This window comes from Sesamum indicum, linkage group LG11 (assembly GCF_000512975.1).
Source record: "Sesamum indicum cultivar Zhongzhi No. 13 linkage group LG11, S_indicum_v1.0, whole genome shotgun sequence".
Taxonomy (NCBI): domain Eukaryota; kingdom Viridiplantae; phylum Streptophyta; class Magnoliopsida; order Lamiales; family Pedaliaceae; genus Sesamum; species Sesamum indicum.
In genome coordinates, this window is record NC_026155.1 from 7,487,205 (window position 1) to 7,510,967 (window position 23,763).

Below are 23,763 nucleotides of genomic sequence, written 5' to 3' on the forward strand. Positions count from 1 at the left end.
GAAACTAAATGAAGAGGGCCATTAAGAACAACCTCATTTGTGGTGGCATATCCATCTCCAACCCAGATCCACCTGCAACCTTCTAGAACAGCCTTTACAATGTCAATTTCATCTGAACCAAGCAAGCCCATCAAGATAGAATATATCTTCGGCATTGCCAAAGCCAGTTCCCGTCGGAGAATGGGATCCGAGATTATCTCATTATTTTTCCCAAGCTCAAGCAGCTGGGCAGCAATTACGCTTCCTCCTGGAGGGTTAGACCAACCAAGTTGATGGGATAATGCTGATGAGGAACATTCTCCATCCAATATCCGCATACTTGCAGAAACAAGCCACAAGTCTGAGTATGGCCTCACAAGTTTAGGAGGAGCTACCAATGATGAGACCGTGGGCCATGGTAATGACATGTGAGGAGGAGAAATAAGGACCGGGCACCATGAGATCAGCCTGAGCTCATTCCAGAACTTTTCTAAGTCTGATTTGAAATGACGGGATTTAAATGCACTTGCAGCTCTTAAGAACATTCTATTTACTTTTCTTTGATCATCCTCCAGTGTATCAGGTAGCCACTTTAATGCATTCACTTCCAGATATGAAAGAAGTACCTTTCCTCTTGAATGAGCTTTTTCCTGATTTTCATGCATTAAGTGTTCCACATGCCGAGCACATTGTATGACTGCATCGACAGACACAGTTGTCTTAAGACCCAAACCTTGTAACATGTCCAAGACACCTGATTTGCTGAAAGTCCCAGAAGGAAAACTATCAGAATCTTCCAGTAAAGCATACAATTCTTCATTTCTTGGATCATATAACTTTGCTGGGCTTTTCATAGTGCCACTAATGGTGGGGAGGAATTCCAAATTTCTCAGGATTTCCCGGAATGAAGCATCCTCCACACATAACTGTGGTAGCTCTTGAAGAACTGAAAGCATGATGCTGTCCCGAACATTAGTTTCCAATTCTTCTATCCTATTCAGTACATGCAGCTTATAAAACTCTGTCTTTCTCATTCTTTCAACACCATAAAATCTCCTTAGCAACTCTTCTTCAGCGTTTGACAGATTATAGATGAACTCGCTGGTAAACAGGCACTCTGGGCAATCAATTGGTGGTAAAAATTTACGAGGATTTACTAAATCAGAGTACTTGGAATTGTCAGTAGATTCTCCATCATACACTCTATAAATTGGGAGCCACTTGCTGTTCTGTATGTGAGAATCATCCATTTTCTTTCCAACAAACCATTTAGGATCTAAAAGAAATTGACGAAGCTCATCTCTTTCATTTGCTTCCAGACACTGAAGAAGCTGATTAATACCATCACTAGAAGACACATCATAGATTGCATCTAGAATACCAGGAGCATCAGCATCATGTACATAATTAATCAAATCAGGATGTTCAATGCAATAATTGCTGTCCAGTATAGTGCATCCTATCTTAACAAGGACATGTTGCATTTTCTCGGACAACTTTTCCAAATTCAGCAATTTTTTCTGCCTAGAAGGCCTGTACAAATGTCCAGATACAGATGGTATTATAGGCCAATCTCCAAAGAGAGACAGCTCTTCACATTGCTCCCGAAGGTAACGCCAAAAAAGCAAAAACCAAGATGAAGCGGGATGAGTAGAATTGGAACTTGGACTCCATAGAACCTTCATCTTATATTTCCATTCTGCGGGTACAAATTCAGAAAATAATTGAACAAACTCATTTACACTAAAAAAAACTAGATTTGCCCCTGAGACATTTGCTATAGAAGTTAGTCTGCATAGTAGTTTTACAGGAATGGTCCGATCAATTAATCTATTTGAGATTTGTTGAAGCAGCATATATTCCAGCTCATTGCAAATATAATAAACGATCCCTTCTGAGGATCTGGATAATGACCCATAATCACCACTTGCCAATGGAAGCAAAGGCAAGTGAGATGCATGAATACCAACGTCTGTATCAATCAAGTCCTCAAGGCAATACTCCAACAGCAAAAAATTGTGTGATCTGCCAAGTGTACTTAAGTATTTGCTATCTCTCAGATAATGACGTACTGAATCAGGAGTAACAACTTTTTGAGGCCTATCAGATTTGCAGTTTAAGATCATCTCAAATAAGTCACTAGGCAAAGGAACAATAGGCATTCCAAGCTGGACAAGAACATCACCAATTTCCTTACTTCCAGAAATCTCCATATCATGAAGATATGCTTCCTCAGGTGAAATCCACTTTCCCCCCTCAACATCTGAATATAAGACAGGAGAACCCCAGATGATCCTGTAAATATGCTCGACTAACAAACTCCATGGTTCTTCAAATGAGCCAATAGGCCATAAAGAATAATAAGTTTTTGTTGAGCCCAGCAATTGTCGCATGCCAAGAAGTAATTTAGCAAAACTAGGTGCCACAACATTTTCCAGTAGAAGCCTGTTCCACATAGAACGAATTTTTCCAGATCTGTCCATGTCATCACCATACCAAATGCCACGACGATTTGAAGAAACCTCAAAGTATCCGTTAATATGAACATGGAACCCAGTTTTTACAGGCAATGGAAGAAAACAAAATGCCCGCCCAAGCTTCAGATGATCATCCTGTCATGATTCACACGAAATTAAAATTGCATGAGTAGATAAAAGAGCCCAATATTGGGGATATGAGCTGGCTCTCGCTTGCCTGCCCTTTTTAATCCACGGAATGAGCAAACAATTTACCACAAGAAAGGAAACAATAACAAAGAACAGCAGGCTCTGCATCATAATTTGAATAACCCTTTTCCGCAAACTGGAAGCATATAGTCACATGCATCATATATGTAGTAATTAACTGAGCTAGTTAAGACATTAGATGACACAGGAAATAAGCAAACTTCAATTCTGGTACATTGTTTATCTTCTAAACCTGTGACATGTATGACTAGACATGGAGAGATCCAAAATTATGTGGGTGATTAGTTCGAACATAGCACCCCATATGCTCAACCATGTAAATATTAAAGTAACTTCAAGGAGTTCTCTCGAAGTAACCTTAGTGAGAGCTGAAAAAATGCACCACACCACCCAACCCCTTCAGGCATCAGCGCAAGATGTGTGCTCAACAAGCTAAACTAAGAAAAGCAGATCATTGTCATCTTTCACACAATACAAAATCTTAAGTTTTAGACTCGAAACTCAGACACAGAAAAAGAAGCATTAACAGCTCATGGCCAGAAATGATAGAAACAACATTCAAGATATTCAGCAAACTTGGATGCTTGCTAAAAATTAGATGCAGCATGTACAGTGATCTCTACCTACTAGAAGCCGAATGGTATTATATGCAAATGCAAATGCACTAACAGGGACACATACATATACTTATAAGTGCCACATGGAAAAAGATGCATATAAACAGTGACAGAATGGCTTAGAGAAAAATCTCTCTGGACCTACAATTGAGTTATGGAAAATTACATTAAGTGAATCATCTGATACACATGCTGCAATAGATGCCCAAGGCAACAGATGCATGTCATAATCCTTTGCTGCCGTGGCTGCAAAAGAACCGATTCTACTGGATGGTGAAGCCATAGTTTGCACAACATAGAACTTATGGGTCCTAATTTGTGAAAGACCTCCAACCACTGCCTCACTCAAGAAGTCTAGTGAGAAAGCATCCATCTCGCAATCAGATGCGTACTTCAATTTAGAGAATCTCTGAAGTGCCTGGCGGTGCCACACCACATCATCATTAGCCGAATTGATAGAGCAGGAATACATCTTCCTTGGCTCAGGCATTCCTACGTCCCACACATACATTTCTACAGAGAGTACGCATTTAAGAAAAAGTAGTGACAGAATTCCTTCCTCATAAAGCTGAACAAACATGGAAGATATATCATCTTCAATGTACGCTTGCTTTGAGAGCTTACTATTTGCAGCTTGATCTGCATTCCTCAAAGGAAAACGAAATAAAGTTCCATGGAAAGGGCTTTTCATGTCACAACCAAAAGCACAGTATGGAAAAAATTGATCCTTATACAGTGAAATGGCTTTTGAAGTAACATACTCTATTCGCTTTCCAGGATTAGCAGTTGAGATGTTGGGAAGATAAACACCCTGGGGATCAAATAGAACAACATGTTTGCCGCTCACAAAAGAAGGCAAGTCAGTTAAATGGTATACTGAGTTGAAGCCCACCCTGGAAACAACGAGAATTAGAGATGTATCCATTCCTAAAGAGAAACACAATTCAGCACCAAACTAAAGCTCCACAAATACTGCATAATTTTTAAGTGAAATAAGTGAATGTCAAGGATTAGCAAAATAGACACTCTCAAGAATAGTCTCTTCCACCACTATTCATCAATAAGCATATGCAAATTGAACCATTATTTAACACAACCTAAATAAACAAAATTAGATGCTTAAATTTGGTGCAAGAAAAAAATAGAAGCAACATTGATAATATCACCTTAAGTACTTCATTAAAATCTCTTTAAAATATTCAAGAAATGCAGACAGTGGAAGACTCATGGTTTTCATGGTGGAAAAAAGTAAAGTTCTAAGCAATCTGATTATGAGACAGTAAATTTGGCAAGTTTCCACAGTATAAAGGGTCAAAATAAGGTTTTTTTCCTTCAAATTTTCTGTATGTTCAAGCTCAATATCCTTTTACATAAAGGGAATGAGCCTTGATCATTGAAGGACTAAGGTATCATGTTCAGATCAAACTCCAAAGATTTAGTTTTAAAGTGAGGTGAGCTGATAATTATTGGTACGAACTTAACGTTCACATTTTAGTTAGCTTAGATATTTCATACTAAAAGGATATGCATAGATGCTAGGAAAAGTACGTATAATGCAAGATTTTTGGACAGGAGAGTGTCAAATATACTAGTGGACATTCAGATATCGTCTGGCTTCTAGATTCATCATGGCAAGATGACTGTTTATGGGACTTGCATTGGAATCCTATTATCAGATAGACTTGAATACTGAGATTCAAAGGGGTTGCATTGGAGTAACACCATCACTTCATAAAAAAGGAAGCATGTTGCAAAACTTTGTTTATTTTCGATTAAATGCAAAGATGGAATAGTATGCAGAGCAACATGAGATTTGGATCTTTCACCTTCCTCATATATCAAATAGAGCAACGCCCATATATGTACTAATATTTCTTCGCATTACTTGATCATAAAAATCATTCATTGTGATTTTCCTTCAAACTTGTTTTGTAAACTTAAGCTTGTTTATTTATGCTTTCATTTTCAATTTTCAGGTTTTTAGTGGGAAATGTATGTTTTCAATTTTGTATATATTTTCGTGTGAAATCAACTTACCCACCCGAATTCTAATTCAAGACTTCTCGTAAAAAATTCTGAATCCAAATCGCTGCACCATCAAGGGGACTCTAGCCGTTGTACCTTCATGTGAAGGAAGATGATATTTTTGACAGAACTCTGGGAAGTACTGGGAACAGACAGACTAATGAAAGTCTTAAATACCCAAAACCTTCCAACCCTAAATTTTAGGCTGCTAAACCAATGTAATGTCCATGACATCTGAAACTTGTCCACTGCAGAAAACTCCTGCCCACTAGGCCCCCACCCTCTATAAATATCTGGGAAATTTTAAATTCTCTAACTCATTCCTAGCAAGCAGAAGTGTACAAGATGCACCATATTTAGAAAAGAAGCTTCCAAAACTGGTTTTGAGCACACAGCCACCTTCAGTTTGATATGTTCATAATCCTAATCACTAATCAGTATCATGCATTTTGCCTATTATGGGATCAGCAAATGTTTAACTACTGTTAACATCTCCCTAAATTCCGCCCTCTACTGTTGAATAAACTTAACAGGTAGAAGTAGTTCATTCTCATTTCTACATGTTTTTTTCTACTTTATTGATGATCTATTTATTTGGGTATGTTCATAGAATATTTCTATTGGAGGAAGTTAACAAATGATATTTATCTTATTCTACCAGATGAAAGTGCAATTTCTTTTAGTTGATGAATGATGAGTTTTAAGAATTTTACTTCTGACTAGATTATGCATTTTATGGTAAATAGAATGTATATTATCCACAGCATCGTTACATTGAAGTGATTGGAAATATTACTAATTATTAAGGCTTGCAAGTATTCCTTGCATGGTATTTGGCTAGAGCTTCTAGTGGTTCTCACAGTCTTAATTCTGGAGCATGACATTTCCACCAAAATTGGTCAATCTAAAGTTGGTCAGAACTTGGGAGAATTCAAATAATAAACTGAAGAAATTAAGTTCTTTCATCAGAGAGCACTAAGAATTTTTGTTTTGGACTAAAAACATGAGATAAAACACCTAGCATCTCCATCCTTCAGACTTTCTGGATTAACAAAAGTCTACACTGTCTTGATGCACAATCTAACACATTCATCAAAAAGGCAAAACTCTTTTTTTCTGATGGTGATATATATACATATGGGATGAGGGATAAGGGAAGTCTTTTGTTATTTAACATATCATATTCACCAAAAGGACCCACTCAGCTGCTCCAAGCAAATGTTTGTAGAGTTTTGCAAGTATCATTAAGTGGCAGACATAGTAAAGTTGATGATGGTTGACAGATGTAATCACCAAAGATAAAAGCACTGCCTCGCATATTACACCTAAAAGGCAATGCCATATAAATGATTTCAAGGTCAGTTGTGAATGGAGTTTATGCAAAGGTCAGGAACAACAGTGATCAGAAAGAAAAATATCCTTGGATTTATAGTGATAGCACCAGTAAGGCATAAATCAAAATAGTGAATCGGGAAAAACTACCTAATCGCATATTGTCAACTGCAAAGAAAATTCTATTTTCAACATACTTATTTTCCACTCAATCCAGTGGTGCATAAATCAAGTTGTCACACCAACGCACAAACATAAAGTACAACAAATATGCAAAAGCGCATAACATTTCGTATTAGGAAACGAGTATACCTCCAAGAACACCCAGTTAACGGCAATCGCTAAATATAGTGAATTGTGCTGCAAATTATGTATCACTTTAGTGTTGGAGTAGTGTAGGGGAACCAATTTAATTGACCGCTTTTATACTCTTGTAATGAACTTTATGTTTTGTTCAATATCAAAATATTGGGCAATTCTTATTCTTTATTTATGTATGTATGACTAAAGAAGATCATGAAGTATCAGTATGTCCTAGTTTTGATAGTAAATTGTTCCACATTGCATACTTGTATATATAAAGTACGGAAATAGAAGCCCTAGGTGGGCAGCCATTTGGAGTAGCAAAAATTGTTGGATTGTTGCCAGCAAAATGTACCTGACATTCCCTTTCTTCTCTCTTCTCCTTTTCACTTTTATTATTCTTCTTCTTCTTTTTCTTTTTTTTTTTGCTTTTTGTTTCTGCAGTCTTAATTTTAAGTCTATGATTCAGAAAAACACAAAGTCCAGTACCATACACAATTTTGTGTGTTTACTTCTGAAAATTCCCACAAACTCTTCTGGTTAAGATTATTAAAATCATTTTCATATCATTAGGCACCGAATCTAGAGTGCTACAGTGATCAAGTATAACTACGCAATGGGGTACTTAGTTCATTTGGGTAGCCATTCTAAGATTTTGAATAGATCCGCATCACTGAACTGTATCATCAGCTACAAGCAACTAAATTTAAAGTTTTGAACATTACCCACACGCGAAATAGCTTCAAATAATCCACCCAATCATGATAGCAATTGGACACATGATTTTAGTTATGAATTAACATAGATGTTCATGACAAGCTTTAACATTTCAACAATGCCATGTATCCCTGGACCCATATGAATATGATTTAAATTTCAAATTTGTTAAGCTACACAACAGCTTCATTATAAGATTAACAAGGTAATCATATTTAATATGAGAAACTTCACATCCACTTATGCTCGTCCACCAGATATCAATGGAGAAAATAAACAATTGAGCAACCATGTTTCCCATGATAATTTATCAAGTTTGAGGACAGAATTGCATGATCGATGTTTATCTTACCACTTTAATATCACCACCACCAGTACGACCAGGCATTGACATTTTCACATTTTTAAATCGTTAAGTAAATGTACATGTACTCACCAATTCCATGTACATTACTCAACAATCAACAATAACTCAGAAAGACAACCCATATACGACATAGTCACACATGATTAGTTTCTGAAAACTTAAAAAAACAAGGAAGAAAAAAAAGGTCGATTACCCAAAGCGGCCGGTCTTCCAAGGCTTGGCATGTTTCGCACTGCCACCAATCCGGGAAATACTGACGAAATCCTCCTCGGTGAAAACAGCATCATTGTAAGCCAGCAGCGCAGGGCCCTGCCACTGGCCGAGGCTATCGGAAAGCAGAGAGTCAACCCCATGTTTCCTGCGGTCAAGGCATAAGCGGACGGTGGTGGCGCCTGCATCATCGGCGTTCTGAATGAGCTCCTTCAGAACAGTGGTGCCTTCCGGGTAGTTCAACAGAACCTCTCTGATCCTGCGAGTCAAATCGACCTTCTGACCGAAGTCTTCCAGAAGGATCGGCGTCTCCATTTCCCCCCGGCGAACGCAGACTCTATATTCTCTCTCCCTGACGCCTCCGTGCAGAGCGGAAATCAAGGGCGATGCTAATAATCAGAGTTGAAATTGGGCTTACTCGTATTGAAGTTATTCTTAGGGGCTAAATTACGATTCCTGCAAACCATTTAGGACATCAAAAACAAAAAGCAAAGGACCCATAATTTTGGAGGGGCGGAATTACGATTCCTGACAACTATTTAAGGAAAAATGGAAAAGAATAAAAGAGAAAAACAGCACAATTCGGGAGCAGCAAGTGTCCTGCTCCCTTTACTTCGGCCGATAGAGGTGGTGGCTCATCATCATCCTCCAAATTCAATCCCCAATTCACATATTCACGTATATAATGTTTAGAACCTCACCAAGAGAACTTCAAGAAACTTTTATAAGAGACAGAAGGGGGGAGACTAAGTATGTGTATGTGGGCGACGAATTGGAGTTTCGTGCAAATCAAGTTGTAGTACTACATGACATGATCAATGTCTCTTCGACAGAATTTGGACATCCAATACTTGAATTTTAAGTTAAAAATGATGTAATAGAAATTTATTTCGTAAATACTACATTTTGTTGTTTAATTTTTTATTTAAAATCGCTTTAATTTCTTAATTTTATTTTTTATTTTTAAATTTTTTATCTCAATTTAATCTTTGTGATCATTTTCGGTGAAAGTATGGTCGATTTTGACTTTTTGAAAGATAAATTGATCAATTTAAATTTGTTTTTCTCACTTTAGTCTTTATGGCCTCCTTTGCTTTGAGTTATTAGCCAAGATGTCACACGCAATCTTGCCTTATTTTTTGTTTACTTTCTGTTGCACCGGCCCGGTATAACTAGCCATAGCCGTCACTTCCTTGATTGCAATAAGGGCCATGAGGCTGGTAGTAACGTGTCATGCTGGCCCATCATATTTTGAGTAAAAATTGGATCCTGATTTTGCCCTCAGATATCCCAAGCAATTAAGGGGAAAAAAAATTTGGTCTGCGATTAATTTTGGTTCATTATCTATTACCAATATCAATTTTTTACCACTAATTTGAAAAAAATGTGTAAATTTGGTCCATTTAGAGATTTTGCCCAATTTTCCAGTAGTTTTCACCAGAATTTCCACTTAGGCAATGGAATGGATGATGTGGCATGAATTGAAGGATTGAAAATTTTTGTTGCTCATAGGATTTGAACCTTAGTCAATTAAAATCATATTTAAACCTTTCACACTTATACTACAATCAACTTATATTTTGTGAGCTCAACTATACAATATAATCTATATATCTAGAAGTATTTCAATATAGATTGATAATATTACAATGTAGTAAATATTGTTAAACAACTAATGTATTATGTTAATATAAATAATATGTCAAATATATAAGTATTAGTGATGCATTCAAAAAACACACGAGTCCAATGGATAGGGACTAGCTCAAAACTTGGGCTGAAGCGAATGCAAATCCTGAAGGGGGACCTACAAAAAAGACGTTAGCACTCCGTCGTCCAAGTTAGTATTGAATTTAAGAGAAACATAATCGTAAAGAAATAAAATATAATGAGAAATCATGATAGAGTAAGCAATTTTGTAAGAGAAAATCGTGCTAAGAGTGCAATTCAAATGCTAAAGCAAGAAGAGATAGTGGTTTTTCAGATTTTGGAGGGAGACCCCATAGGAGGATTGAATATGTCCCTGTTGGTGGACTGAATGTGTCCTTATTGGAGGACTGAATGTGTACCAATTGAAGGGACTGAAAGTGTCCCTGTTAAGGGGTGCTGAAATGAGAAATTGAAATAAAAATAAAAATTCGTGAGTAAAATATGGCAAAAGCATGAGTTGAAAGTTGCAACGAAATAGGAAGACAATTTTCAATTTCTTGAATGTTCGTCCGTTGGGGGATGCTGCTTGTATTTATAAAGAATGAGTTCCTCTGCGCAATAACTTTGGGGTAACATTCATTTTCGAGAAAGAAGGCGAAAATTCGGAGATAAGGCACGATCTTGTCTCCTCCTTGACTTGAGCAGCACGTATTTGGTTGGAGGAGGACTCCCTCTATATGAGGATTCTTGCTTTGCAAGGAGTTCTTCTAGGTCAAGGAGTCCAGCTTCTTGAGAACGCCTCCCTTCTCCTGGGTTGGGCTTGGAAGGGTCCAGTAGGCCTTGTTGCAACTTGTTGCAATATAAGTTAGGACGACAAAAAGAATTGATGAAACGATCTATAAGTGCTAGCTATTTAGGTGATTTACAACTAAATCCAATCTTCTTTGAAATTTTATGTCGAAATACTTAACCATAAACCTCCTATTTATTATTGAATGTGTATTGTTGTATAAATATGTTTTCTTATACATAGATTAATATGACACGTAATCTTCTCTCAGTTATTTCAGAAACTATAATTCAATGGATAACAGTGACATTGGCAATAGTAGTGCTAGTCACAACCATTGGAGCAGTAGATCAAATTATAAGTAGACTGCTTCATTTTTCGACTCTTAACATTTTTCGTATATGCACATATGGATGGGAGGTACTCATTCAAACATCATGGACCAGTATAAACCCTGGTAGGCGTTTTCGTGGATGTTCGAGCAATGAGGTGGGTTATTTTAATTGATTTATGACGTATTCAATGTATATGTCCACATATCTTGGTATTACTGATTTACTCTTTATGTTGTCAATGCACCCAACATTCTAAATTGTATTGGTAACCGCTATAACTTTATCTTAATGTAAGGGTAAATACTGTGGAACATTCCAATGGGTGGATCCGCCCATGTATCGTCGTTCTAAAGAAGTGATTCCAGATTTGTTGAACAGGCTGAACCAATATGAAAATGCCATAAAGTGTGCAAAAGAACGTGTCAATTTGGAATCCAGTCGTCAACGCAAGTGTGTTGGTTTAGTGTCGTTTTCCATCTTATGTTGGGCTTGCTAATCCAGTACTATCGTAAGCAATAAGACTTCCAATTCTGTGCTTTTATAATATATTGTACTTCCTGAGTAAGATATCATACTCATTTGGCTGGGAATAGCTTTTGTGGCCATTTTAGTAACTCTTAATCAAGTCGAAGTAGGATCTTAACCCTGTATGCCTGTATTTGCCTATTTTTTAATCCTTTGGGTCACGCTATGGTTGACTATGTTACGCTGGAATCTTATTTGTGCCCGATAGATGTATGTTGTTAACTATTTTTGCTAAATTGGAACTTCTGTGATGTCCACATAGTGTAGTTAATAATGCGTGCTTCTATACGATTGGTTGTTTGTATTTAGTTAAATAATATTTGTTGTAAGTTTATGTAGAAGAATATGAACAAATCTTCTTATATTTATGACTCTGTTACTTCTGACCACGTGTCAAGGCAAGTATAGAGTCTAAAATCGTGAGAAGAAGAAAAATATCACGGCCCGACTGCATTAAAAATCATCTTTGTGTCCAATCTATCTGTTGTTCATCACTCCAGTGTGAGTAATTACCCTCAACATGAGCAGCTGGGGTTTGCTCCTGCGACACTAGAGGGGCAGTCATAGCATCAAAGTACTCCTGCACCCTCTCCTCGCCATGAGAAGTTCAATTATAATATTCTGGCACAAACCCTTACATACACAAGTGATAACTGACATCGTCGAATGTTCTGAACTTTGTGTTTTTGCACTTTCAGCAAGAGCACCTAATTTTATCTCCATCCATATGTCCACGCTCACACTTAACCCATTTTATGAAAGTCTTAACCCCATCCTCAAACTCTGTTGTAGGACCTGCCCTCCTCCGTGAAGTTCTTATGATACATTCATCTTCTCAGTTCTTATAATATGATGACATATTTATATATATATATATATATCACTGCATATTCACACGTATATATATGTATATAATTATATAATTCGACAACCTATAAATTTATAAATATTACATTACACTATTTAGGAATACATAACACATAAGATCAAAAAATCATAAAACTAAAATAAGTAAACTGCAATTAATTTAATTAAACACAAAAGGATTAAATTAGTCATTGTTGCCTGACCAACCAACTTAAGAGATGATCGGCAATTGACGGTTCAAAAATTAAGTAATAATCTACTTGATCAACTGTATATGCACGAAAATCAGAATATTGAGAGAGTGTGTTGTTACTAAGAATTTCTATGACAAATGAAATGAAATGAAAATAACTTGCAACACAATTATATATAATCTATTTTGCAACGGCTTTTGGAATGATTAGTATAGCCGTTTGAAAAACTAGCCTTTAAAAAATATAGCCGTTATCATGTCCATCTTTGGAACGGCTTTTGTAATACCATCTATAAAAAAAAATTTATCCCTAATGACGCGATTTTTGTAACACCTTCTTATGTGCATTTTCTCAAAAAATTTTCCACAGTAATTATAATAGCTTTTAATTTTTTTTGAGACCGTTACACACATTACGCACCATTACAAAAATCATAGAAAAATAGTAACGGCCAAGTATTTGTAATGTGTTTTTGTAACGGATGACATAATGCAAAAAGTTGGCGGTCCCTAATTTCAGAAACCCTTATAAAATCGTTACAAATTGTAACTGTTGTACTTTTGTAACGGCTTTACGGATACAAATTAATTGTTATGGATTCTTAAAGGGCTTTGGCCGTTACAAAAAAAAGTAAATTTTTATTAGTCCTTCCATGATTCATCATATTCAATCTGTTACAAATACGTAACAAAAGTCGTACGTTTTATAACGGTCATATAGCCGTTCCAAAAAAGCTGTTACAAATTCTCGATTTTTTTGGTAGTGTATTAAGTTATTGATATCACAAATTGGATTATTTTGTTTATTAATTGTGTTGTTATACTATTTTTGAACATCAATAAATTGAAACCATAATTTTATATAAAATTTTTGTATAACACTTAAAAAAGAAAGTCACACCATACATACAAATTGTAATTTTTAAGTACAAAGTTATCAAAAGAAAAACATGCTTTTAAGTATTTCTTTGTCGCCTCAACTTTTCTTCACATTTAAATTATAAAAAAAAAAGAAAAAAAAAGGGTACCCGACTTTACTGATTCCTAATTTTATAGGGTTTGTATTGGATATCAAAATATACTACCATTTTATATGCCAAAATTACTACCCAATAAAATCGAGTACCCAATCCAAAAAATCCAAAACTCGAAAAACCCGACCCACGCCCACCCCTAATTGTGATATTGTATGTATCTCGAAGGCAAATTCTCACTTTCCAATCAATGGATCAAAATGCTTATCATCCTCAAAGGTCTGGGACTTCAACCACCTTTGCGTTGAATTAGTTCATGAAAAATCACGAAGCGACTCATCCGGCTTATCTCGGATCATAAAGAGGTGAGTCGCTAGAGCTAAATCTTCCTTTTTACTGGCAAAATGGAATAGAAACTTCCTTGTCAACTGATCATATGACACCATGCATAGTCTCCAGGGGTAGTGAAGTGAACCATTCTAGCTCGACCATACACCACTGTCATGAAAATTTTGCAGTTTAGAGTGCCTGATAGACAATAGAGTTGTATAATGTTCTATACTGCTGTCAAATGCTCTTTATAGTCTTTAATCTCCTTTGTATGGAGGCAAGTCAAGTATCTTGACACCTCTGTCCAACTTCCTTGCAAGAATTTTTGGAGTGAATAGAGATCCTCGCCTCATCAAAGCATTGTCCCTCAAAGTACGTAGGTTGTCATCTCAGCTCCCTAATACACCTATTGAAACGATCAACTCTTGCACCTTGTTTCTCCTAGGTTGGCTCTTTGAAGCTCGATATATAGCTAATCATTTCCTCATATTCCACATTATTGTCCAACTCCAACCCTCAGAAAATAGTTCTCATCCTGCTTTTGGAAAAAGGTGGTGGCGGCCAAGGGAGGTTAAGTTGAGTTAGTCTACTAATGCTAATTTCCTCGCATTGGATGTCCCAATCATCTTGTAGCTCCCTCGCTTTATGAACATCTTATGCTGGCCAAAAGGCTAGCCTTGGAGTATTTTGTCCTCAAGGGGGAGCGGCGAGGGGTTCACCTCCTTACTACTCAGCCTGGGTCCTTGAGGACACAACTACATTCTTCTATGGGCTTTTGCTCATATTCTGAGTTCTTTATTAAAATAATATACAGACGACGATCAAGTGTTGTGTGTCTAAATTTGGTAAGGTTTAAGGCACCCAATCTATTTCAAAAATACTCCAAAATGTTTAGGTAAGTCTTTAGATTTACAAGAAAATAATATGTGAGAATAATACTGGAAAAACCTTGATTATAGCGGTCCAATATTTATGTTAGTAAAATCGTAAATGAAATAATATAGCTTGTAAAAATAACCAAGGTACCCAAAATTGTACTAGGTGCATAGAGGGCTAGTATTTATAACTGTGTTTGAATTGTACTAGGATCATCGATACAAAATTGATCATGTAGTTATCATGAGTTAGTACATATCCGAATTCAAATCAATTTGGGGTCAGATCGGTAAGATCGAAATAAATGTGACACGGACCTTGCGTCGTTGTTTGGTATTAAGTAGCAGCTCGAGGCATTTTTTGCCATTTTCAAATGCATGTTTTATATTAAACTAATCAATCAAATTAAAGTGATGCACTCCACATTAATTTTTGTGTATGTTTTTTCTTCTTCAAAGCCAACAATTTTATTCATTTTGAGCATTAAGAAATTCAATACATTTTGAAATATTTCGATTAAAAAATATATAAACCTCGTGACAAGATCATTTGAATCCGATTAAAATGAACAATAACTGGTGTTAGAATAATGGATCAAATGAGACAATGCATATGGCACAAAATATTTCACCTCAAGAAATGGAGAGCGACCAAATAAAGGTGAACGTGCTATGGAGCTAATTCATTTTAATTTTAAGACAAGAAAAAAGAGTAGAAAAAGAAGTAATTGAGACCTCAGGCTGGCGGCAGCGGTGGCTGAGCAGTGGCCAAGCTGGCACAACCTGTGCGACACAATTTTCATAGTGACTACAGCTGACTCCAACAATCTGAAAAGTGAAACCCCTCCAATAATATCTCCTCCTTCTCCCACTTCCCTCCGCCAATCTCGCTTTCATTCCAATTTTTTCTTTAACATTTTGTGATTGAAAAGCACGAAGACAAGAAAAAGCAGATTTGATCCCGAATACAATAGGATAAAGATGCAGAAGGTGAAGGATCAAAGAGCAAGATCTTTGAAACCGACCACAATCCATGGCTTTGCGCAGTGTGGAGATTTCAGCGCCTTCCAGAAATTGCTTCGCGGCAATCCGTCTCTTCTCAATGAGCGGAACCCTGTTGTAAGATTCCTCTTCTCTTTGTAGATTCGTGGAGGTATTTTGAATTGAGGAAAGTTGTGATTCTTCAAGAAGAACTTCTTTTCTGTTCCTTCTGTTTGAAATTCTTTTTTATTTTTGATGGTGATCAATGTGCTGTTGCGCGTTTGCTTCATTTTGTAATTACGCCATGAAAAGACTAATTTTGATTTCAGAGCGTGAATTTTGTGTTAAAATGTTGAGAACCCACCTGGATTAGGTCCCTATCTGTTGCAAATATTAGCAGGGTCAGTTACAAACAGATGCAAAATAAAGTCTTTAGGGTTCTAGAAATTGGAATGATGGAGTAGTTTATGATTGACCTTAGGGGAACTTTGGGATGGTAGAAACATGTTCCCGTTTGTGTTGACCTCATTTTCAATTGACCATTCTCTATTATAGATGGTAATGTCTTGGAATTGGTATGAAGTGATGCTGGTGCCATTTAGAGGATGGAGAGGGCTATGCCACTGAAGAAATTCTTCAGTTGAGTACACAATGTGACTGAAGATGATTCATCGGTTGGGTGAAAAAACTGTTTCTTGTTGTGAAGCAAGTTTTGGGACCAAAGTATATTCACGGATCTTTTGGTAGAGTGACAAGTCAGGTGGGAAGGTTGTGGATGTCAGGTAGATGCCATGTCTTCCTTGGATTTCTCTTTGAGCTAGATAAATGACAAGATTGGATAAATTGCTCCATGTTCTGGTTCTTTTGTGGATCCTTGAAAAGGAGGATGTACTTCTTTCCACCAGATCTTGCCTCTTATTCTTTTCCAAACACATTTCTTTACTAAATGTTGGTATTCTTGCCTGTGTGGATAAAATGATCTGATGCATAGTCCTTGGTTATACTCATCTTGGGCAGAAGCTGCTCTTAAATATGTTCCAGAATTTTACAGCTAACTAAGTCATTGGTGAACTGCAGTTTTTACTTGGTCAAACGTAATACTTTGGTAGCAGAAACTAACTGCTCATTGTTTGATCTTTTTCCAATTTTCTGGGATATAGATGGCACAGACACCTCTTCATGTTTCTGCTGGTTACAATAGCATTGAGATAGTAAAATTTCTTCTTGATTGGCAAGGACCTGAAAAGGTGGAATTGGAGGCCAAGAACATGGTACATTGAAGTGTAACTCCTTTTAACAGTCAACATCCATGCTTCATTTTCTTGAAGAGTTCAGAGGAACGTATTTTATTGACGCTTATTGTGTACCTTCATTTCAATAACTGGCAGTATGGAGAAACTCCATTGCACATGGCAGCTAAGAATGGATGTAATGAAGCTGCGAAGTTGCTTCTTGGTCATGGTGCTTTTGTTGAGTCCAAAGCAAATGTAAGATTTTTGGCTTCTTAAGTTTCTTTCACTTATGTTTGTTTTTCACTTTAACTTTCTTTTGTTTCAGATCACTGATGTTTTCTTGTCTTATTCTATTTTGTGGTATCTGTCTAACAGAATGGGATGACTCCTTTGCACCTTGCTGTTTGGCACTCACTTCGAGCTGAAGACTTTTCAACTGTCAATACATTGCTAGAGTATAACGCCGATTGCAGTGCTGAAGACAATGTATGCTCTCTTTCTAATTATGTCATTGCTCTTTGTAATATTTCTCTTGGTTGATGCTCATTGTAAACAATCTAATGTGCAGGAGGGAATGACTCCTTTAAATCATCTCTCTCAAGGCCCAGGTAATGAGAAGCTGCGGGATCTCCTCCTCCGGCATCTCGCAGAGCAGCGGAAACGAAGAGCTATTGAAGCATGCAGTGAGACAAAAGCCAAGATGGAAGCACTTGAAAATGAATTGTCACATATAGTGGGTTTACATGCTCTTAAGTTACAACTCCGGAAATGGGCAAAGGGCATGCTCTTGGATGAAAGGCGTCGTGCTCTTGGGCTTAGAGTTGGAGCTAGAAGACCACCCCATATGGCCTTTCTTGGAAATCCTGGAACAGGTACCAACTGTTGTCTTGAAATCTTTACTCTTCACCCGTGATCTGTTAGTTCTGGAACTAGCATGCAGTACGGCATGCCACATACTTCCTAAGCAAAATGTGTCATCAATGTGTCTTCCCAGATTTGTTATCATTTAGTGTTTATTATGTAATAGGTGAAATTATATAGTTGTATTATGGGTGTAGTTGAGATTCCTTAATCTAGCCATGATTGTGCTATAATATTTTATAGGTAAGACTATGGTAGCTCGGCTCCTGGGGAAACTCCTACATATGGTGGGCATACTTCCAACTGATAGGGTAACAGAAGTTCAGAGAACAGATTTGGTTGGAGAGTTTGTTGGTCATACAGGGCCGAAGACCAGAAGAAAGGTAAGCCTATTTGAATTGCAAGTTTCAATTGTGTGCTTATGATAGCAGCTGTCCAATGTGAAGCGGCTAGTTTCACTTTTTCAAGCAACTAACTTGTTATGTACTCTAGATCCAAGAAGCAGACGGGGGCATTCTGTTTATAGACGAGGCTTATCGGTTAATACCAATGCAGAAGTCGGATGATAAAGACTATGGATTAGAAGCACTAGAGGAGATCATGTCTGTCATGGACAGTGGGAAAATAGTTGTTATATTCGCTGGCTACAGTGAACCAATGAAGCGTGTAATATCTTCAAATGAGGGCTTCTGCAGACGGGTGACTAAGTTTTTCCACTTTGATGACTTTAGTTCTATGGACCTTGCAAAGATTCTTCATATTAAAATGTCTAATCAGGCTGAAGATAGTCTATTGCATGGATTTAAATTGCACAATTCGTGCACAGTAGAGGCCGTTGCGGCCCTTATAGAACGAGAAACCACTGAAAAGCAGCGTAAGGAGATGAATGGAGGTATAGTAGACCCAATGTTAGTAAATGCTAGAGAAAACTTGGATTTGAGGATTGATTTTGAATGTGTAGACCCAGATTCTTTACTTACAATTACCTTAGAGGACTTGGAAGCCGGGATTCGGTTGTTGACACACTGAGTGGCAGAAAATCTGAAAGCCAGAGAAAATACAGTAAGCTCAAGTAGGAGTGCTAATACATTCTTTGCTCTACATTCTTTCTCAAGTGATCAATCTGAGTTCACATGAGATAAAAACAAATGGCACAGAAATTCAGTTTATTCTCTTTAATTTTTCAGTTTTCTTCTGATTCTGTAATTCATGATATTTCACATTTATTCATGCCCATATGTATTTCATTTACATGTAGCTGAGCTATAACACTTCTAGAACTGTTTGATATTCTTTAATGCAATGTGAAATTTCTGTATTCCTCCCATCCCCAATGTTTCTTTTTGCTGCCATTACTTAAATCTGTTGTGTGAAAAACCAAAGAAAAGGATGGTAGTTGATGTCATACATTTACTTCTTGTGTTCAGCTGTATGTTACCTTATTCCACCTTGCGGTTCATCTTCTTTTTTCCCTTCATGCTCATCTTCTATTCCAACGGTCATAATCGTATAATGGAGGTGTGAAGTGTTCCCTTCCAATAAAACGTTGTTCGTTCAGTTGAAAAATAGATTATTATTAGGGTAAATATTACAAGGACATAATTACAGATATTTCTCGTTGTTGATTTTAACGATTGTTTAATCCAATCTGTTAGGTTTAATCTAATTTTTAATGGTAAACTGATCAAAATGCCTTTGTGGATTAAAATTTGTAGTTTTATTTATTTTTTAATTTTTTATTTTTTTATGAACTACGTGGAATATTATTTTTTGGTAATTTTTAAAAATTTTATATCCACCCTGTTTGACTTTTTTTATAAATTTTAATTTTTTTAAAAAAAATAAAAAAGTATTACAAGGGCAAAGTTCATAATTTCATACCTTCGTCTTAGGATTACAGAATTTCATCAAATATTATGCATGTATTTGTAATGTTTCCAACAACATGGGTATTTATAATTATGTCAAACTTAAGGGGAGGTCATTATAATTTACCCTTATTATTATTTTTCGCTATTAGTTTTCTCCTAGAATTAGGCTCGTTTTATCACAATAATAAACTGGGTTAATTATATTTAAACTTCTTCTAAAAATATTTAATTATACTGTTTCTCAAAATAGTTTTAAATTTACATTTACACTTCATCTGAAAATTTTTGCTTTACACATAATCTCCTTCTGTTAGGGTTTGGACAGAAAAAACTGACATAAGCAATTTTTTTTTTTTAATTTTGTCTCTCATTTAACATTTTCATGTATATTGTTGTATCTATAAAGAGATAAATATAATACATATATATGGAGTGATGTTAATATCATTATATTTTTGTATTTACAGGAACACGTTAAATAAGGGGTAAAATGAAGCTATGCAATTTATTTTGTTAATGTTAGTATTTTTTGTCCAAATTTTAACAAAAAGGGATCATGTATAAATAGTAAATTTTTAAAGGGAGTGTAAGTATAAATTTCAAAAAATTTTGAGAAAAAATGTAATTTCACTTATTTAGAGGTGTAAGTGTAATTACCCCTATTAAACTTGTTTGAGTTTTTAATTAAATTATCAATTCATTATGAAAATAATGAACTTGGACCTAGTTTACACTCAATAATTGGGCCGGATATTTTTACTAATTAGGCCAATTTGCTTTCACTCGGGACAAAATGCATAAAACTTCCTATGTGTTTTAAAATGTTTGTAAAAAAAAACCTTTCTATTATAAGAATAGGCTAAAAGTCCCTCTATATTTTGTAAAACTCAACAACAAACACCCCTTCCGTTAGTAATTAGCAAAAGGTGCACTACACACACTTTTTGTACATGTTGGGGTATTTTTTAACTTTTTTTTTTACCTTTTTCTTAAGTCTTTTTTACTAAAATGCCCTTTTTTTTATTATTGTTTTGTTTTTGTATTTTTTTAATACTTTATATTTAATTTATTTTATATTAAATATTAGATTAAATTATATTTAAATTCAAATAATTTTATAATTGTTAATTGTTAAATCTAAAATTATTTTTAATTAATTAAAATATATATTTAATTACAATCATTATTATTATAATTATTTAAAATATTCTTAATTAACTAAAATATATTTTAATTAGTATAATCAAAAATTAATTAAAAAGAAAAGGAAAAACTGAACAATTTCGCCCCCTTTTCGCCAGAAACTTGTTTCTAAGTTTCTGGCATCGTCTGGACGAGTTTCCAACGTCCAATGGTACCATTCGAATCCTCTCTTCAAGGCGAACATTTTTCATACCTTCAATTTGAATTTTCGCAATTAGAGATACTGAGCTTAAGCCACGACCTCCGAACATGTTTGCCGTCGATTCGTCTTCGTTCGGTCTAATCTCGATCTCAGACCACCACCATCAAACTCTTCTCTTAAAGACAATTCTAACGAGACTAGCCTCGCTCAATTTGGTAAAAAATTTATAGAGATAAGATAATTTTAATAAATTGTGTCGCGACGACGAGATGGTGGTGGGGGGTGGGGGCAGATAGTTTTTTTTTTATATATATAATAATAATATATTTTTGAAATTTTAAATTATTTATATATAATATAAGTTAAATAATTTGTTGAATCTAGACCTTTATTTTTTTAAAATCTAACGGTTGAGATTAATTGATTATATCTAACAATCAATATTTGATCAAAGAAGATCCAACGATAATTAAAATAAAAAATAATATACATTAAGTAAGGGAATAACGATCATTTTTTAAAAAATTAACACCACTAGTTGGATTTAACAGAGAGGGGGCAATTGAGCTGAGTTTTACAAAACACAGCGGAGCTTTTAGCCTATTCTCATAACAGGAGGATTTTGTTTGCAGACTTTTTAAAACACAGGGGGATTTTATGCATTTTGTCCCTTTACTTGTTATGATATTATTGAATATGGCCTTCTACAATGTTGGATAAATCACTGATTGAAATCCCTGCTAACGTAGGATAAATTAGGGTTAATTTTTTTTATTATTAAAAATAAATAAATTATATAAATACAATTCAAAAAAAATTATATAATATAAATATAACGAGTTGCGATTCAAATAAAAAAATATTTTTTTAAAAAGTTTGATCAACAAACTGCGACTTGATGTCATGGATTTCATCCACAACATGGCAATTTGTGAATTGTATTATTATTATTATTTATTTTTTTATAAATTACTTATATTTAATTATTTTTTTTATAAATTAATTATATTTAATTATTTTTTTTATAAATTAATTATATTTAATTATTTTTTTTATAAATTAATTATATTTGACCCTATTAATGCTAAACTATTTGTTACTACTCTTACAGGAAAAGCTTAGGAGTAGTTTACCAATATACCTAGTGGAACTATAGAGATGTATGAACAACTAGTGCAAAAATTCACTTTTCGCTTTGCGAGCAAAAGAAAACAGAAAGGTCAGGCTACGTACCAGTTCACTATAAGGCAGAATGAGGTGAGTCATTAAAAAGTTTTGTGGAAAGATTTAATAATGAAACTTTAGAAGTCCAAGATCTCAGGATTGAAATAATGGTTAGCATACTCATTCATGGTTAAAGAAAGGGTCGTTTGTATCAGCTCTCGCACGAGATCCATCGGAAGATGTGGAGCAACTGATGAGGATGGCTTAGAAATACATTGATAAGGAGGAGATGAACGCGGTGAAAGACAAAGAATGGATCACGGGAGCGAAGGAAGGGATAGGCACGTATAACCTAAAAAAGACCGTGAAGCACCATACCGGCTGAAATTTCACGAGTATACTCCTCTTGCAACCACAAGAGCTAGAGCATTGATAATGGTTGAAAAAGCGAATATACTTCAATGGCCAAAACACACTAGGTTTGCACCAACGAAAAAACATTCTCGTAAGTATTGTAAATTTTATAGGGAGAGGGGCCATGACATAGAAGATTGTTATCAGTTGAAGGACAAAATAGAAATGTTAGTAAGATAGGAGTAATTTAAAGAATACATGTTGGAGCCCAAGAGGAGTGAAAGAAAGCATAAGCTAGGGGGCAAGAGGACATGAAGCAGATCACAGAGCAAAGATAGATTTAAGGGTAGGGAAAAGGAAGAAAGAAGGGAAGTCGGAGTCAGAGAGAAAGCTTCTGTGAAAGGAGTTATCCACATGATCGGAGAAGGACCTACAAGGGGAGATTCGAGGAGAAAAAGGAAATAATATGAGCAAAGATTGCGATCAAACAGTAGGAGGGAGTTCATACTAAATGTGGAGCCGGGGAGAAAATGACCTTTGGGCGTAAGGATTTGAGTGCTGAGATCAAATCGCAAAATGATCTAAAGGTGATAAAGATGGACATCGCCAATTTTTTAGTGCATAAGGTACTCATAGATAATGGTAGTTCTGTGGATATGATCATATTCATAGATGTGTTGAAGAAAATGGGATTGGAGGATACGTGCTTAAATCCAGTCCAAACTCCGCTAGTAGGGTTCGGTGGAAGCGAGGTCACATCGTTGAGAACCATTGTGCTCCCGATGTCAATAGGAGAGGGACCAAAAAGGAGAACGACGGGGATTAGGTTCTTGACTTTGACCATCTTGTATGGTCATTCCCATCCTGGGTCCAGCTTTCCAACGCATTTAGATACCTCCACCTTTTAAAAGACTAGGTCACCGACCTAAAAATACCTCGGTTTACTTTACGATTATAGCCTCGCATCATTTCGTATACAAAATATTGGCCTATCCATTAAACCAAGATCCAGTGACGCAACATCATGTGAATAACATGCAGAAAGATCAGAATTGTTTCGTATACCATGTATAAGGCCTATCGTCGAAACCAGCACCCAGTGACGCAACATGGTGCGAATAACGTGCAGAAAGATCAGAATTGATAGTCAAATCCTACACCACTTATAGGGACTATCCT

General features: G+C 35.7%; 2 protein-coding genes across 2 annotated transcripts in view; one reads left to right on the plus strand and one right to left on the minus strand.

Moving 5' to 3' along the window:
- The window catches only part of LOC105173512 (sacsin), a 30,526-nt gene extending 21,594 nt beyond the window's left edge, over nucleotides 1–8,932 (minus strand). Inside the window, exons 1-3 of the mRNA XM_020698017.1 lie at nucleotides 8,221–8,932; nucleotides 3,450–4,176; nucleotides 4–2,591 (exon numbers count right to left, since the gene is read on the minus strand). Coding sequence (XP_020553676.1) covers nucleotides 4–2,591; nucleotides 3,450–4,176; nucleotides 8,221–8,552 — 3,647 coding nt within the window. The 5' untranslated portion in view covers nucleotides 8,553–8,932. The remainder of the gene's footprint in view (nucleotides 1–3; nucleotides 2,592–3,449; nucleotides 4,177–8,220) is intronic.
- On the plus strand, nucleotides 15,482–19,148 carry LOC105173513 (protein CfxQ homolog). The gene is made up of 7 exons (XM_011095274.2): nucleotides 15,482–15,895; nucleotides 16,918–17,028; nucleotides 17,146–17,244; nucleotides 17,365–17,475; nucleotides 17,558–17,861; nucleotides 18,094–18,233; nucleotides 18,343–19,148. The coding sequence occupies exons 1-7, from the start codon at nucleotides 15,758–15,760 to the stop codon at nucleotides 18,877–18,879; spliced, it is 1,440 nt and encodes a 479-aa protein (XP_011093576.1). The 5' UTR covers nucleotides 15,482–15,757; the 3' UTR covers nucleotides 18,880–19,148.